Below are 18,318 nucleotides of genomic sequence, written 5' to 3'. Positions count from 1 at the left end.
AGGTTATATAAAGTTCTGGGCTTTGTGTTATATTCCCATATTTCCTATTACCTATTCTTCAAACATAGCAACTACCACCCCTCTTCTACCCCTACCTGCAAAACATACATTAGGTTATATAAAGTTCTGGGCTTTGTGTTATATTCCCATATTTCCTATTACCTATTCTTCAGACATAGCAACTACCACCCCTCTTCTACCCCTACCTGCAAAACATACATACATACTTACATACACACACATGTATGAAACCAACAGGTTAGAGGGCAGAAGTCCTCAGGGCTTCTGCTTGTACTGCCTGTGCCTCAGGTATCTTTATGGCTATTTGCAGGAGGAACTGTCATTGCCCCATCTGTGTGTATAACTAAAGCTCCAAGCATTCCAGATATAACTTCCACCTGGATAAATGAAATGAGCAGTTGTATCACAATAGTCTCCCTCTCATTAACGAGCTACAATTTTATGTTACCATCTTCCACTGGGGAAATAATGTATGATCTTACTCCTTATTCTCTATCTTAAGTCTATAGGATTTGTGGTTTTTATTATGTTAGTTGCATAATTGCTTTACTGAATTGCTGATGAAATTCTGTGACATGAAACCTACATGCACCCTACAGTGCTGTACGTTATTTAGGAAGAAGGCACTGTCATTTCAAATTATATTATATATACTATATTGTTTTTTATAATCTCCTTAAAAATGCTTGTAGAATCAATAACTAGTGTTTTTTCTTATTATTTAGATGGAAGTGAAAATGTGACAGGATTGGACCTTTCAGATTTTCCAGCATTAGCAGACCGAAACAGAAGGGAAGGAAGTGGTAACCCAACTCCGTTAATAAACCCCTTGGCTGGAAGAGCTCCTTATGGTAATTAATTAAGGTTTTTAATGATAGTGGAAACTTTCCATTGTACGTGCACAAACACATACGTATGTATGTACATATGCATGTCTGTGCACATGTGTACACATATGTAATTTTGTTAGAATTGATATATGAAAAGTGACTTTTCTTCCCAGAATACCATGGTAACAGAGTTCAATGGGAAGATGTACGGAAACCCAAAAGGAGGTCTTCATTGGTATTCAGAAGTTATTTTCTTTTGGGGTCTCTGCTTTAGTTCACCTTAAGTGATTTATTTTGTGGTCTGCTCTTTCTGTCCTTAATTGATCACACATTTTTTCAAAATACATTCCTAGTGTTTAATAATGACTGACTGTACATTGAAGATGTCTCTCTAAGCCAGGGTTTTGCAACTTTCACACTATTGACATTTGGGCCAGATAATTCTTTGGGCGTGGGGGGCTATCCTGCTTATGCAGAATGTTTAGTAACATTCCTGGCCTCAGCCTACTTAATGTCACTGCTACCCTCTACCTCCTGGCCACTCCCCATATTGTGACAAACACAGATGTTTCCAGACATTGGTAGATGTCCCCTGGGAGAAAAAATTGCCCCCTGTTGAGAACCAGTGTTCATGGATCATGTACAGTTTATGTAGACTCTTGGTCACCATTAATATCCTTCATCACCCTTTTTCACTGTCTCTAATAGGTAAGAGATTTGGCTAATAAAGGGTAAACGAAAACAAAGGGGTGAAAATGTAAGCAATAATAATGTAACAATTTAGACATGAAAATTCTGTGACGGCAGTATAGCCATACTCTTTTTATTGTATGATTATTTCCTTTTGGGGAAATCTTATAGATAACCAATAGCAAAACAGTAGACTTAGAGGGATCAACTTATCACTTATTTTAAAATAGAATTAATATTTTTTTCCATTTTTCAACCAAGAAGGATTTTTATGCCTTTCAGAATATAAATACAAATAATATGTGAAGAAGGGAAACATTTATTGTTCATGTACTAAAGTTTCCAAATTAGCTTTCTAAAAATAACAAAAAATGATCTGCTCTGGAAGTTGAGTACCTGGCTACTTGATTCTCAGTTCAGACTCTAATGTTTTTAACCTTTCCTCATAGGTCCATTTTTTCATCCCTTTAATCATTCCCGTTGCTCTCCTTGGACCATCTCTAGTTTCTCCATATCGTTCTTGAATTGTGGAGCCCCAAACTGGATATTGTTCTCCAATAAGGGCCCGACTAATGCCAAGTATAGTGGGAAGATTATTTCCCAGTTCTTGCATGTTTTACATCTATAACATGGAGTCCAAGAAAATCTGAAATAATATGGAGTTGTTTTATAATTGATTGCAATTTGCTCATTCTGTAAGTCACTTTCAAGTAGAATACTGACATATTCTTTTAAAGTTTATTTTGTTCATTTGTATTTGACAGTTAACTGGTGCTTACAATATCTAATCATATATTTAAATAAAGCAGCCTTTTATATCAAAATTTTTAATAATTATTACCAATGTCAAATAATTTTTAAGCACCAGCTTCATTTGTATTTGACAGTTAACTGGTGCTTACAATATCTAATCATATATTTAAATAAAGCAACCTTTTATATCAAAATTTTTAATAATTATTACCAATGTCAAATAATTTTTAAGCACCAGTGTATGACATTAGATTAGAATTACAGGATTGGGATTACCACTTATTTCCCTTGTATTATTTATTTTGTATGTTGTGTTAATTAGTAAATTAAAGTTTAGTTCTTCATTGTTATCCTGGATACTAATTTTCGAAGTATGCTTTCATAGCATTTAAAAATTAATTTTTGGTATAGTATCATAAGGAAAGTTAAATTTTAATAATCTGTAGCAAAATATCATAAATATCAATTGCAGTTCTCTGGGTTATTTTTATTACATAGTTGGAATGGTAACAAAACCAGCAAATGAGCAATCCCAGGACTTCTCAATACACAATGAAGATTTTCCAGCATTACCTGGTTCCAGCTATAAAGATCCAACATCAAGTAATGATGACAGTAAATCTGTAAGTAACTGAGAATTGTGTGAGTGATGTAGTTTTTTTTTTTTTTCAGATTTCTCTTATATTAACAATTACTTACTAAATACTATTACAAAACTATCTTGAATATCTGTAATAATCTAACTTCTGAAGAATGTGGAAAAGCTTTGTAACTTAGAAGATAGCCTATTTTTTTCCTATTTCATATAGGTTTGCAAATTTCTGTTGAACTTCTCAGAGTTAATTTAGACTTTTATTGTAGTCCCTGTCAGCTGGATCCCATGAAGTTTGATAATATAGCCTTCTAAGGAGCTGTGTTTTTCTTGAGTAAGTTTTCTCCTTGAAGAATCTTTATACACATTTTTATACCTGTGTTGATTCAGCCAACTCAGCTTCCTCTTTCTGATTTAACAAATGTGTTTATTTCTTCCACATTTCACTGATAATAGCTTTTTTGTATATGGGATTTTGTACATTATTAAGATAATTGATAAAGAAGATTGTTGGGTAAAAATGAAAATAAGTATGAATTTAAAAGTCATATGTTTTAACTTATCTTGGAGTTTGCTTTGGTGGTGTTTTATGTAGTGTACTATATTCAGTTTCTCTTTTAAATAAAAGCATTGAGGAGTGTAAGTTCAAAATGAGAACTCTATGCTATGGACAAGGTGTGTTGCGTTAGGGATTTTGTTTTTCCTCCTTACTTAAAAATAATTGAACATTTACAAGCTATTTTTATAATAAATATAAAGTTCTTCTAAAAAGTTCCACTATTTATTTCCACCAAAATTTTCCCACTTGGTGCTAGAGACTTTACAGCTACCTCATTTTAACCCTCACCACAATTTAGAAAGCAGAAATTATTATTATTTTCATCAATGGGGAAATTAAAGTAATTTAAGGAAAGCCCAAGTAATGAATCTCTGTTGAATAGAGGTTGGTCTGATTCTAAAACTAACAATTTTTTTTTTCCACCGCACCATATGCACACCATTTTGATTTAACACAGAGGGATTTCAGGTAGATGACAATTGTAATTATTATTATTAGAGAATTATTTGGTTTGAAAAAGTATGAGAGACAGAGAGGGGGGATTTTTTTTTTCTGTGACTGAAGATCTGAGATAAATCAGGGTTTTCCCCCTAGATTTCTTGTTCTTTAAATACTTAAATGTGGATGATAGAGGATTTTATTTGTATACCATGGGACAATTATGGAAACAAAATTTTCATGTAGAACTTGAAAATCAGGTAATAATTTACTGCCAGTTTGAATATAATAAAAGATGAATTGCAAGGTATTAATAGGTGAACTTGAATTTGTACACTTAAATTTTAATGTCATATTTCATTTTTTTTATGCTAGAATTTGAATACATCTGGCAAGACAACTTCAAGTACAGATGGACCCAAATTCCCTGGAGATAAAAGTTCAACAACACAAAATAATAACCAGCAGAAAAAAGGGATCCAGGTGTTACCTGATGGTGGGACTCTAAAAATATGTCAAAGATATTATAGAATGCCGTTTTTTACTTTTCCTCGATAACAAAAGTGACTGTTTTTCTTACCCAGGTCGAGTTACTAACATTCCTCAAGGGATGGTGACAGACCAATTTGGGATGATTGGCCTGTTGACATTTATCAGGGCAGCAGAGACAGACCCGGGAATGGTACATCTGGCATTAGGAAGTGACTTAACAACATTAGGCCTCAATCTGAACTCTCCAGAGTAAGTTTTTTTTTCTTGTTTTCAACATTTATATATAATATTGCCCTACAAACTTCTAGCTTTTAATCTTATGTCCTCAGATTATATCATCTGGTGTCACTCATTGTTCCTGTTATACTTCTAGCTTTTAATCTTATGTCCTCAGATTATATCATCTGGTGTCACTCATTGTTCCTGTCACTCATTGTTGCTGACTCGTTATTTGGTTCATTCCCTTTCACATTATCTCCTAGATCACTGTCATTTTGCAATATTATTCCTCTTATAGTTTGGCAGTTTCAGTATACAAGTATATGATCTTTCCAAAATCCTGAAATCTCGAATTTCTTTCCTCCAAAAATCTTTCTTCCACCATACCTCATTCACTCCGTTAGACATCCTTTTGACCTTGTCATTACTAGTAACTGCATTGTCTCCATGATTTTAAGTTCATGCGTCCATGTTTTCTGACCACCACTTCCTATTTTCCATCTCTCTCCCTCTAGTACTATGACTCCTGTAATCATTTGACTTCATTGGGACCTTACATCCATTGATTTTTTTTTTAATACCCTTTTGCTATTTCTTAGTATCCCTGTCTCTTATCCCCTGCAATGAATTCACTTCCTTCTTACACATTAAGTTTTAATTCTAATTATAATTAATTCTAATTATAATTAGTTATAATTTCTTATTTACATATATCCTTGACTACTTTGCCTTTCTCTCAATTTGTCATACTGTCATAGCAAAAACCCTGGTTATACGAGAATACTTTAAAAAGTTCGTGGGAAAATAGAATTAAAAGATAACACAAATCTTTCAGTGAACTTTTTGAAATATCCTTGAATCTCTGCTTGTTTCATTTCTGACCTGTGATGCTGAGCCATATTGAAGAAAAACACAACTTTACAGCTTGGTTTTTCTTCATATTCATGGTCAGAACCTCAAAATTGGGCACTTATTTCTGCCAGGCGTAATCATACCTGGCATTGCCTAGTCCATTCACTCTTTTATTGTCCTATGCAACTGTATTATACTTCTGCAAACCTCTACTACCTTCTCTCCCTATCCTTACTCTCAGCTGATGACCTTGCTTTTTAAGAAGGGAAGAAGCATTCAGTAGAGAACATTAATGATTAGCAGTTGTGCCACCAAATTTAACTGCGTACACCTCACTCTTGTCTTTCACCTATTGTCATAGTTGATCCACGCTTTCTACTTAAAACCTCTCTTGAAAATTCAAGGACATTACTGTAACACTTTTTCACACTTTGTTGTATTATTTCTGTAAGCATACAAATAAACAGTTACTTACCTTAAAAATACCTTCTCTCAATCCAGCCTCCTCTGAGTTACTGTCCCATTTCTTTGAAGCAAAACTTCTTTAAAATATCGTCTATTTCTCCAGCTTGTCTTCTCCCATCCTCTGTTAAACCTATTTCGCTCAGGATTTTGCCCCCATCACCCCCCTAAAACTGCTCTCATCGATGTCATCAAATGACCTCCATGCTATTAAAAACTGAGTTGTCACTTCTAGGAACTCTTGCTCCTCGGTACACATTCTTCACTTGAATTTGAGAACACCATTCTTACCTAATCTCACTGGTTGATCCTTCTTGGTTTCCTTTGCTGGTACCTCCTTCTCTTCTTCTTGACCACTTTTGTGTTAGTCCTCTTCTCTGCATTTACTCCTTTGATGATCTTTTTCATTCTCATTGTTTTAAATACCATATATTTTGAAGAATCTCAAACTTATTTCCATTTCAGATTTCTCTCTTGAACTTGAGATTTCTAGATCCAATTGCCAATTAAACATCTGTTGAATAATCTTACCCAAACCTATTCTATCTGCAGTCTTCCCAGTCTCAGGGTGGTAATTCTATACTTGTAGAAGTTGATGTTATCCTTAACTCCTCTTTTTTTTAATACCCCATATCCAGTCTTTTTCCAGAATATATATAGAGTCTGGACATGTCTCACTACTTTTAACTGCTATAAGGTGTTTTTCATTTTATTATCCAGACTTCCATGTTCCATCTGAGTACTTAACGAACATTCACATTAGGGATAAGGTGAGTGTAGTTTATTATTCTACTCAGTCAGCATGAATTTATCTATTTTCCAGGTGCTGCTTTTCAGTTCAGACAACACAATACTTTTGAAATAATTAGCAGTGGTCTTGGGTATAATATCCTATATCCATTAAATTATATACAACAGTTTTATTTCTATTTTTGTTTACAGTCTTAATGTTTTGATGATGTTCTAGGTTATATTTTGAAAACAAAACAATTTTTGGACTGTTAAAATATTTCTTATAGTTAGTAATAGGGTATAACCATAACCTTAGTTGATGGGAATGATCTTAGAAAATTTGATAAATTTCCTTCTGATATTCTCATTTGTTGCCCTTACCAAGAAGAGAGATTTTCCTTTATGAGTATTGTAGATACAGTGTTTTTAATGGAACGGTATAAATATATATATTTAATAACTACTTATGACCTTTGCCTTTTTTGTGTATTTTTTCTTTTCCATTTTTTTAACCTAAAATTCTATTTATAAAGTAATTATTAACAAAAGATTACAGCTTAAACATCTCTTTTAATCTAAGAAAGAAAATACTAAATATTTTTTGCTTTAACAGGAACTGAGAGTTCATTTCTGTTAGGAGAAAAAAAATGGATAATGCTATCTAAATTTTAGTTTTATGAAAGGATATAATTTAGTGAAAAAGTATATTTATGTTATGCATACAAGGGTACTTCAAAAAGTGCGTGGAAAAATAGAATTAAAAGGTAATACAAATCTTTCCATGCACTTTTTGAAGTACCTCCATATGTGTGTAAATATAGTTTTTATATATATATATATAAATATTTTTAATTTTTTTATATATATGTATGTTAATGATAGCATTCTGAGTCTGTGTCATATAGTTGTGTGGCCAAATGGATATTGATGTGGTGAGCAGGCAAGTAAAGGGATCTATTTCTCAATATGTCTTTTAATACAAGAAGTATGAGATAGAGAGATCTTGTATTTTCTGTTTGTGGATTGTGTGATTTGCTGCCACTATAGAGCTCTTTTGCTCTAAATACCTAGTTTTCCAGAACCTTTTCTTATGCTAGTCTGAGAAGTACTAATTTAGAAGTACTAATTTAAGACTATCACATTGGGGATGGCTGACTGAATAATGGATAACATGATTAGAGAGAAAAATTAACATTCAGAGAATGTATAGTAGCCAAATAGACATTTAGATATAAGATTGGGCAAAGAGATATATAAATGGTTTTGTTTGGGGGAACTTTTAAGGTTTATTTTACTGCGAGAATTTGACTATTGAATTCAGCTACATTTATAGTTTGGTTGACAGTTATGTTTCTACCTTATGGAGGGAAATGTATAGTGGTCATCTTTCAGTCATCCATTTAAACAAAATAAAGAGCCATCTATTTATGATTTTTATACTCACCATCTGTGATTTGCTGAAAACATACAACCAACTGAGTTTTGACTCACTGTTGGATATAGATTCATTTAACATTTCTTATAAGCCTTCTGTGTATCTGGCACTCTGCATGGGGCTTTCATATATCTTCACTCATTTTATTGACTTTCTTAGTAACCCTCATAGGTGTCATTGTCCACATTTTACAACTAAAGCTCATAGGTATTAAATATATTGAACCATGGTCATATTAATAAATAATAGAACAACTACTCGAATACAAGTCCTAGGTCTCTGAATACAGTGTTCTAGTATTGTTGCCACATTGAATATTAATAAATCCTTGGAGCGAGACCGTAAACATTTGGTTTTGTTGGCAGTTTTTACTTAGCTTTTTTCCAATTAGTATATCAAACGTTGTTGTACCAGAAATTCCCTTTAGAATTATAACTACCTATCTGTAGAATTATGTAATATAGTAGTTTGCTGCAAACTGAAGAGTTTCTGTTTATCTTTACATTTTTACTTTAGCGGTAGCAATTATATATTAGGACTTTCAAATTTGTTTAACATCTCAGAATATATGTATTTTTTTTTCCAGCTGGCTGCAATAAAACTTGGCCGATATGGAGAAGACCTTCTCTTCTATCTCTATTACATGAATGGAGGAGATGTATTACAACTTTTAGCTGCAGTAGAGCTGTATGTTCAAAGTATTTTAATCACTTTTGTATTATAGTGGATCTTGACTATTCTGAAAACTTTTTTTTAAAATGATTAATGCTATAGTTTTTTAAAGTAGAAATATTTCTACATCAAGAAATTTATTAATACCTTTAGTAAAATAAATTTAAGTTAGATTAAAACCATTTATTACCATGGCATTATAATCACTGTATATATAAAAAGAATTTCAAACTTAAGTAACACTAGAGTTGTAAAATAAAGAATTGACTTGACTTGTACATTTGGTGAATCTAATTTTTGTAAAATATATGAAGTGTAAGATGTGATTCATGACTGTGGTTCTTCTTACTCCTTGTGGAACCGTATATTAAGCATATATTAAGTATTATATAGACAAGGCACTGTATTTGTTGTATATTTTGAGGTTCTGATCAAATTAAGCCCACATTGATTATTAGCAGCCCGTTGGCCAATTTAAGTAGAAGGTAGTATAAAGAAGTTGGCCCATTGAATACTTCCTGATATTTCTGTTTTTATCTGGTGCTCTAAGAATAAAAGTTTTGTGTCATTTCTTACATGTCCAGTTGGTAACATATTTTGTTACCAATAGACTATTCTATTTATCATTCTTACTATAGTGTGAGTTGTTAGCAAAAATTTATGACCTTGTGATTGAGAGATCTTTATTCAGATTTAATTTAATTATTAAATATTCCTAATAACATTTCTATGAATGGCCTTGGATCAGATACTTTAATTGTAAAATTCACTGTTGATAATGAATTGTTTCATTTTTTATTTCTTAATTCAGAGGATTTATTTTTTGCTTTTCCCATTTTTCCTCTCATTTTTGTGAGATAGGGATTATTACCTATTCCTTTTATTCATATGTAAATAAGTTTATTCAGTCAGTCATCTATCCATCACTGGCAATTTTGTTTCTTATTTATGTCTAAAACCTACATCACTGTCTTGGTAGAAAGGCATTTTTATACATGGAGGTTTATTTTTGTGTGACATTTACCTCTTTTGGGTGTTACTTCCCCTGTTAACAGGTGTTGTAAATCCTTGTTAGTTCTCGTGTGAATTCTTACGGATATCCTCTTAGCTTTTCAGAATTTAGGATTAATAAGATTGGAATAAAAAATAAAGTAATACATTTATTAAAATTTTTCAAAATGGATATTTTATTTTCAACATAATTATAAAATTATGTGAGTTTAAATAGTTAATTCAAATAGACTTTTTATTTAGTTGCTTACTAAATAATACAGATAGTTGGGAGTGAAGTTTTTGGAACACATCGTATCTTTATTTGGTCTGCCTAAGTTTTTATAACGTTGTTCATAGAACTTTACAAATCTTGTTTTGTATAAAAAGCTTATTTCATTAAATAAAGGTATGTGTATTAATTAAAGAGTGCTTTCTGGAAAGATTAAGGAATTATTTTTCTTTATTCATTTCAATAGGTTTATATTTAATAATAAGAGACTCAAGACTTAACAAGCATCCATATTTATGTATTTTGTGTGTAATTTTTTTCTGAGAAAAGTTTTACAAAGCATAGAAAATGTTTGATGTGAGCCATAGGAAAAAAATAATAATTATTTTTTTTCTTTTAAAAATTGAAGTTTTAACCGTGATTGGAGATACCACAAAGAAGAACGAGTATGGATTACCAGGGCACCAGGCATGGAGCCAACAATGAAAACCAATACATACGAGAGGGGAACATATTACTTCTTTGACTGTCTTAACTGGAGGAAAGTAGCTAAGGTATATTTTTTTCCATGTGCAAATGTATAAATCTAGACTTTAAAAAAGACGTGTCCTTCCTCTTTTAATCTGTTTATATGTACCAATACATTCATTCCAATAATGTGCTAGAAATTTGCCTACTCTTTTGCATATAATTCCTTGGCTTGATTTTAACTCTTAGGAGAATGTCCAGAAACAGTTCATTTCACTAATAATTTAGGAAAATTATTAAACTCGGTAAGAGATTTTGTAATTCTGTACAAGCCTTGGTAACATTTGAAGCATTTTTGTGCCTACTAAGTTGTAAAATAAAGATATCCTCTTGAAATTCCAGTCATGTATTTTTATATTATTGTTACTTTGAACAAGTTTGAGATTTTTCCTAAAAGCAGTATATAAACAGGTTTTTACATTTGCACTCATTGCATGAAAGATGCCTGACTTTTTACTTGCAAATCATTTAAAGAAAGAAAATTGCAAGCTTTAACCATGTATTCTATTCCTATGACTACCATGCTTAAATACTGGGGAGAGAAGGGCTGTGTAAAAAGGTTGATTTGTTCATTTGTTTATTTTGGTTTTGCAACTTTTCCTCACCAAAATGCCTTTCTAACCATCCCATATGTAAAATTTCCATCGGTGTCAAGGCATATTTCACATTTGTATTTAGTGCCTTTTGTGTACTTAGTCTACCTAGTAGAGAATACAGTCCACATTATCTGATTTTACAACTCTAGGATTTCTCTGAATGCATTTTCCATCAATGTTTCTTAGGATTGTAAACTGAAGAGTTAGTTTTGTTTGTTTTAAATAAATTTAAACAGAAGAAAAATATTTCTGACAGTTCTTTGGACAGCTTTTTAGTTTGGTTTGGGTTTTCTTAATTGTTTTTTTGAATCAACTTTACTAATAGGAAAAGACGAGTCTAACAAAAATCACCAGAAAAAGATACACACAAGAGGTTAAAATTTTTTATTATTATTTTTAGATTTCTCAATGATAAATGTCATTACTTTTCATTCCAAGTCTATATACTGTATATTTGAGTTATTTTAACATTTTTAATTAATATGATTATCTTGATTTCAGAAAGTGTATTCCTGACTTAACCTTTTACTTTAATAGGAACAATTACATTAATTAAAAGTAGTACATGAAACATTGTTTATGTTACCTATTCCTTAAAATACTAAGTATACTAGAAAGCCATAGCTTTTGTATCATGGATTTGAATTTAACTCCTAATTCTGCTGTTTGTGCCTTGACCTTGTGCAAGTTTCTTTTCCATTCCTTTTTCCTTTTTTGTAAAATGGAGATGGTATTTTCCTTTAGGTTATCATGAAGATTAAATGAGATTATACACACATACACAGAGCACAGGGCTTGACACATATTTGGTGTGGGAGTTTGCTGGTTTTGGGTTTTTTTTTTATGTGCATCAATGTAGAATGCTGTTGCTGCTGTTCTTATCATCGTTATTATAGTTTACTGCCATTTTTCCAGGTTATCATGAAGATTAAATGAGATTATACACACATACACAGAGCACAGGGCTTGACACATACTTGGTGTGGGAGTTTGCTGGTTTTGGGTTTTTTTTTTTTTATGTGCATCAATGTAGAATGCTGTTGCTGCTGTTCTTATCATCGTTATTATAGTTTACTGCCATTTTTCCAAAGATGGAAAAATTACAACTGATTGGGTCATTGATTCTCAAACATTAATCAGCGTTATCTAAAGGACTTTTAAAACCCAAATTGCTGGGTCATGCCTCCATTGTTTCTGATTTAATAAGTTGATGGGTGCAGCCTGAAAATTTTTATTTCTAATGAGCTCCCAAGTGATGCCAGTGATGATACTGCCCTTGTTCAGGGCCATACTTTAAGAACCTCTGGTTAGGTGATGCTAATGATAAGACAAAAAATATCTTTGGATGGGGAAGAAATTCTGTTAGTAAGTAACTGAAGTTTTCTCCATTAAGTTTGAAGCTCTTTGCTTAATAACATTGTAAATTAGTCCAAACTTATATATGCAAAATGGAATGGATGTTTGCAGTAGATAGCTGTATAGTTTTAGTTAGGTGTATATACATAGATGTATGCGTGAGGAAATCGGCTTATGTGAGAAAATCAGTTTTCCAAAGTTAAGTTCTCTTCATAAAGTTAATACTTGGAAATAACTTAAACATTGATATAAAACCCCTTTATGTTCCCACAAAAGCAATTCTCCAGTCAGGTAAATGCCATTTTAAAGAAAATTATATCTATCTTAAATATATCTTAAAAATATATATATAATTAAATATATGGTGTGTATATATAAAATAATTTTGCCCAGTTTTATCTAATATCTCCTATACAGTTGAGCTTTTGTCTTAACCTTTACCTTTAAAAATTTTAGCCATGAAGCGGGAAAATAAAATTGAGATATAATATCATTAAGTTACTCCTTAAGAAATATCTCTTGAGAGAACAGTTTGCTGGCCACTTGCACTGATACTCTTCGAAACTGTTTTCATAGTGTTGAAAACAAGCAGAATTGTTGGTTCCTGTCAGGTATTAATAAGCAGCTCACTTCTTGGTTATATTAAAACACAAATTCATGAACTTAACACTTTCAAGTTGTACTATATTCACATACTAAAATTTTCAAAATGGCTCTTTTTAAAGGATATGTTCAATGCAATCCCAGAAATTTGATTAGGAATTAAGAAATTTGGGTTCTATTCATATTATATTTATTAACAGACTTCATCAAACTACAGAAAATTCATTAATATGTAGTGTCCCATGTTAACTTCAGAGTTCCCATCTGTAAAGTGGGTGTGGTGTACCATTCACAGGTTAAGAACATAATTAAATAGCTTGATGTTATCATGGTGTTATTGAAAGATATTGAACTGATGTAGACCGTAATCTTGGTCTCCATTCATAATATCTTGTATGAGCTTTTTTTTTTAATCACTTAATATTTTTAGAGAATCATAAGGGATTAGATGATTTAAACCAGAAATATTCTTATACACACACACACAATTTTGGTGGCTTACTGGTACAGGGATCAAACACTGGACTTTGGAGTTACTAAACACCATGCTTTAGCTAACCAACTGAGCTTATCAGCCATCCCCTACCTGTAAGTCACTAATTTCTACATAACTTTTAGATAACCTGAACTTTCTAGCAAGCCATATTGTCCTATGTGATTTTGCTAGAATTACTCAAATCCCACTAATTTAGGATTTGTGGTAATTGAGATAGTATATATAATCTTAGTGAACGAAGTTTTTAAAGTAATTTCTTCCACAGTGAATTTTTAGGTGATGGAGGCTTCTCTGTTACCAATAGCTTTCACAAATTAAAGATTAAAGATTTAAGAATTTATTTAGCCTGATATCACCTTGTACATCTAGTAAGATTTCTAGTTCTTAGGATTTTTTATGTCACAGCCTGATATAAATGTTATTCTTTTTCATGATTTTCACTGGTGAAATTAGTACATTTTTATACTTTAATTAGTAATATTTACTTTTCTTCCAAAAAATTATTTCTTATAACTATTTAAGATAGTTTGCTGCTTCCTTCCTAAAATTTAAATTAATATGGATTTATTATAGTTAAGAGAAAGCTGACATGTTTTGAGAATTTGAAAAAATGCTCCTGTAGTGTATGTTTCTCTGTCATTAGATCAGTAATGACATTAATGTTTTTGTAATAATAATTTTATGTAAACATCTGAATCCAGTGCATAATTTCAGTTTTTCTTGAATTAAGTAACCTTTTGAGAATACATAACCTGATTTTATTAATAGAAAAATTAAGGTATTAAAAGTAGTTTAACAAATATTTAAAACTCTAGTCTTTTAAATTATTAAACCATAATCTAAAATTGTTTTTTCCATTAAAAACAAATATATACATAGATACTCTAATACATAATTTTAAAATATTACTTGAAAAATGAAGTATTTCTAAAACAAATGAAGAAAGCTTGTATTTATTAATTCATCAGATGCTAATTAAAGACTTGCTAGGGGCCTGGCACTATCCCTAACAGTAGGTAGTGGTATACAAATCAAACTTCTTGCTACTCCTACAGAATGTACACAGGTGTGTGTATGTGTGGTATGTGCATACATATAAACATGTAAAGGAGATGTTATCAACAATCAAGATAAAGTTAGGGAACAAAGAGATAACAGTATGTTGTAAGCTTTTTAGAAGAAAAATTCATGGAAGACAACAAAAAGATTGAAAAACAATGGAAGACAAAATTTGACCTATTTAATTTCTGAATCTCTGATATACAAGAGTTGTTGAAGATTTTTAAAAATTATGTTAAAATATCTATGCTCCCTAGGTTTAAACTGATCTTTTTCTGATATGTAGGGGAAAAATATGTATATTAATGAAGATAAGCTAGTTTAAGTTCTAATAATATTATATAGTTTACCACTGTGAATATAAGCTTAGTTTATATAACTTGGAAGAGCTTATCATTTGTCAAAGTTACAAATAGACTTTCTACTCTATAACTACACATTTTGGAAACTATGATACCAATTTTAATTTCAAAAGAATGTTATAACAAGGAAATATTTTCACTAATTTGGATATTCAACTTCAGCCAAGCAACAAAATTCTTTTAATTCCTAGACAGGGGTGGAAAGAGGGAGAATGGGGGCTACACAGTGCATTAGGGGGCATATCATGGTGGCTGTAGGATTCTGGTGTTTGCTTGTTTTTACAGATAAGCAAATAATCTCTGCACCTTAATTACTGTATCAGTCATAATATTAAGGGTATCTTTTTTAGGTTTTAAAGTCACTGTGGTATACCTTTTTTATAAATTTTTATCAGGAGACTGAAGTTTTTAGACATTATTTCTGGATTGCAGTGGAATGAAGTAAATCTAAAAATATTTAAAATATTAAAATGTTTTTAAAATATTAAAAGCAATATGTTATATTAGAAAAGACATGGGCTTTGGTGTCACCTGGATCTGGATCTTATTGTATGACTTGGGCAAGTTACTTGTGAGCCTTGTTTTTCTCAGGTGCAAAATGGTATCTGTTTTACAGATTTACTATAAAGATGAGAATAAAATTAGCTGTGTCTAGTTTTGGCACATATTAGGCTTTCAGTAAGTTGTACCTGTTATGTCTAGTAATTGTTAATATAATATTCTCAAATTATAAATACTTGGTTCTATATCACAAAGAATGATCACTATGTCCTAAGTTTCCATTTTAATTTAATAATAGGAATTTTAATTTAATTTAACCGTGGAAACATCCATTATGATATCAATTTGAAACCAGACAGATAAGGTAAAATGTTAACCCGTGGTTGCTAATGTTACTTGCTAGCTTAATCTTTAATATATAATACATATTAAGGTTCATAATTCTTTAAATGGGATTGTACAGTGATAGTTTGTTCTAATTAAATTTAGGTTGTAGAATTAGTAATTACAGAGCCTCTTGCTTCTTGGGGTTGCAGAGGTTTTTTTTTGTTTAGGTTTTTTAAAAATCTACATATATTCTGCATCTCTATTCTCAAATTAAATTTAGGTTGTAGAATTAGTAATTACAGAGCCTCTTGCTTCTTGGGGTTGCAGAGGGTTTTTTTTGTTTAGGTTTTTTAAAAATCTACATATATTCTGCATCTCTATTCTCAACTTTGTTAGTGAAATATCATGAAAAAGTTACTTCAACATTCTTAAATTTAAAACTTATGAAGTTAATTTAATACAGTATTTTGAAAATTTGATTAAAATGAGCTGTCTAGTTTGTCTTCGTATGTGCCTACAGCAAACTCACTGTCTAGTTTTGGATGGCAGCTGAATTATCCTTAACTCAGGAGAGTTTTGGGTTTGTGAAATAGGAAGTCTGGAGATGTGCAAGTTTTATTTCATCATTATCCCCAGATTTTAATGAGTTTAGAATAACTTTGTTTGCTTTTTAAAAAAAATAAGTGAGATAAAAACAAATTGGAAAATTCTTCATTTCTAAACTTTTTTCATAGATGAAAAATAAATTTTTAGGTTTATTGAGGGGGTTTATTTTGAATATCCTGTAGTTTTCAGTGCTTTACTTTAGAGATATAATTACCCCCTTTTATTTCTATTTTTAAGTAAAGAAATGCACAGAATTTTAGTGTCATAAAATAGATGTTCAGGAGTCATCTTTTGACTTAACAGAAAATCTGTTTTTGTACCTATCAGATAGAAACTACAGCACATTATTTTTCTTCAAGCTGTATTTTACTTAGAGGGAAAAAGAGTTGGTATATCTGTGTCCATTCTTCTATATGTAGGTATTTTATTCATTCATATAGTAAAATGTATTTTGACAGAAATTTGAGACCAAAAGGAGAGGAAATTATCTAAATTCTTGAATTTGTTTTTATAGGAGTTCCATTTGGAATATGACAAATTAGAAGAACGGCCTCACCTGCCATCCACCTTCAACTACAACCCTGCTCAGCAAGCCTTCTAAAAAGACTTCCCTTTTCTTGGGGTATGGCTGTCTCAGCACAATACTCAACATAACTGCAGAACTGATGTGGCTCAGGCACCCTGGTTTTAATTCCTTGAGGATCTGGCAATTGGCTTACGTAAAAGGTCACCATTTGAGGTCCTGCCTTACTAATTATGTGCTGCCCAACAACTAAATTTGTAATTTGTTTTTCTCTAGTTCGAGCAGGGTCTGAATTTTTTCATTTATTTTCCTTTTTGCCAGCAGACAGACTTGGGTCTGTAAAGACAAGCAAGTACACTGACAGAAGTTTACCATTTAGTTTCTAAAATGTAAAAAAGAAAACCCACAAAAGACTCAACAAAATTAGACCACAAAATTTGCATTGTTCATTGTAGCACTATTGGTAATAAAATAACAAATGTTTGTGCATTTTTATGTGAGGATCCTTCTCGTATTTCATTTGGAAAGATGAGCAAGGTCTGCTTCCTTCATTTTACTTCCCCTTCTGTTTTTGAAAGGCAGTTTTGCCAGGCTTAATGCAAGAATATCTGACTGTTTAGAAGAAAGATATTGCCACAATCTCTGGATGGTTTCCAGGGTTGTGTTATTACTGAGCTTCATCTTTCCAGAATGAGCAAAACACTGTCCAGTCTTTGTTACGATTTTGTAATAAATGTGTACATTTTTTTTAAATTTTTGGACATCACATGAATAAAGGTATGTATGTACGAATGTGTATATATTATATATATGACATCTATTTTGGAAAATGTTTGCCCTGCTGTACCTCATTTTTAGGAGGTGTGCATGGATGCAATATATGAAAATGGGACATTCTGGAACTGCTGGTCAGGGGACTTTGTCGCCCTGTGCACTAAAGGGCCAGATTTTCAGCAGCCAAGGACATCCATACCCAAGTGAATGTGATGGGACTTAAAGAAGTGAACTGAGACAATTCACTCTGGCTGTTTGAACAGCAGCGTTTCATAGGAAGAGAAAAAAAGATCAATCTTGTATTTTCTGACCACATAAAGGCTTCTTCTCTTTGTAATAAAGTAGAAAAGCTCTCCTCACTGCAGTGTTGACTTTGATTTGAAATTGTGAAATTATTTCTTCAACATGAAAAACACTGAAGTTTTACAAATATCAAACTGAATGGAGTGACTAAATTAAGATTTTTTTTTTCAGCTTTCAACAAGTAATTTAAGGAAACTATAGTGAACCATTTCACTTGTAGGTTAAAAATGCAGAAATTCTTAGTATTAACCAGAGAAAACTTTTATGGATTATGGCAGCATTAGAAATAAAACATCCTGAACATTCTTGGGACCC

General features: G+C 31.5%; 1 protein-coding gene across 1 annotated transcript in view; it reads left to right on the top strand.

Annotated features, from left to right (window-relative positions):
• CNOT2 (CCR4-NOT transcription complex, subunit 2) overlaps positions 1-17,724 on the top strand; it is a 34,696-nt gene extending 16,972 nt beyond the window's left edge. The window contains exons 5-12 of the mRNA XM_008594835.1: positions 747-872; positions 2,793-2,917; positions 4,259-4,379; positions 4,468-4,624; positions 6,606-6,678; positions 8,662-8,762; positions 10,379-10,523; positions 16,918-17,724. Of these exons, the coding sequence (XP_008593057.1) occupies positions 747-872; positions 2,793-2,917; positions 4,259-4,379; positions 4,468-4,624; positions 6,606-6,678; positions 8,662-8,762; positions 10,379-10,523; positions 16,918-17,004 (935 nt within the window). The 3' untranslated portion in view covers positions 17,005-17,724. The remainder of the gene's footprint in view (positions 1-746; positions 873-2,792; positions 2,918-4,258; positions 4,380-4,467; positions 4,625-6,605; positions 6,679-8,661; positions 8,763-10,378; positions 10,524-16,917) is intronic.
• The last annotated feature ends 594 nt before the right edge of the window (positions 17,725-18,318 follow it).

Source organism: Galeopterus variegatus, unplaced genomic scaffold (genome assembly GCF_000696425.1).
Source record: "Galeopterus variegatus unplaced genomic scaffold, G_variegatus-3.0.2 Scaffold11675, whole genome shotgun sequence".
Taxonomy (NCBI): Eukaryota; Metazoa; Chordata; class Mammalia; order Dermoptera; family Cynocephalidae; genus Galeopterus; species Galeopterus variegatus.
This window is presented reverse-complemented; position numbering and strand designations above follow the sequence as displayed.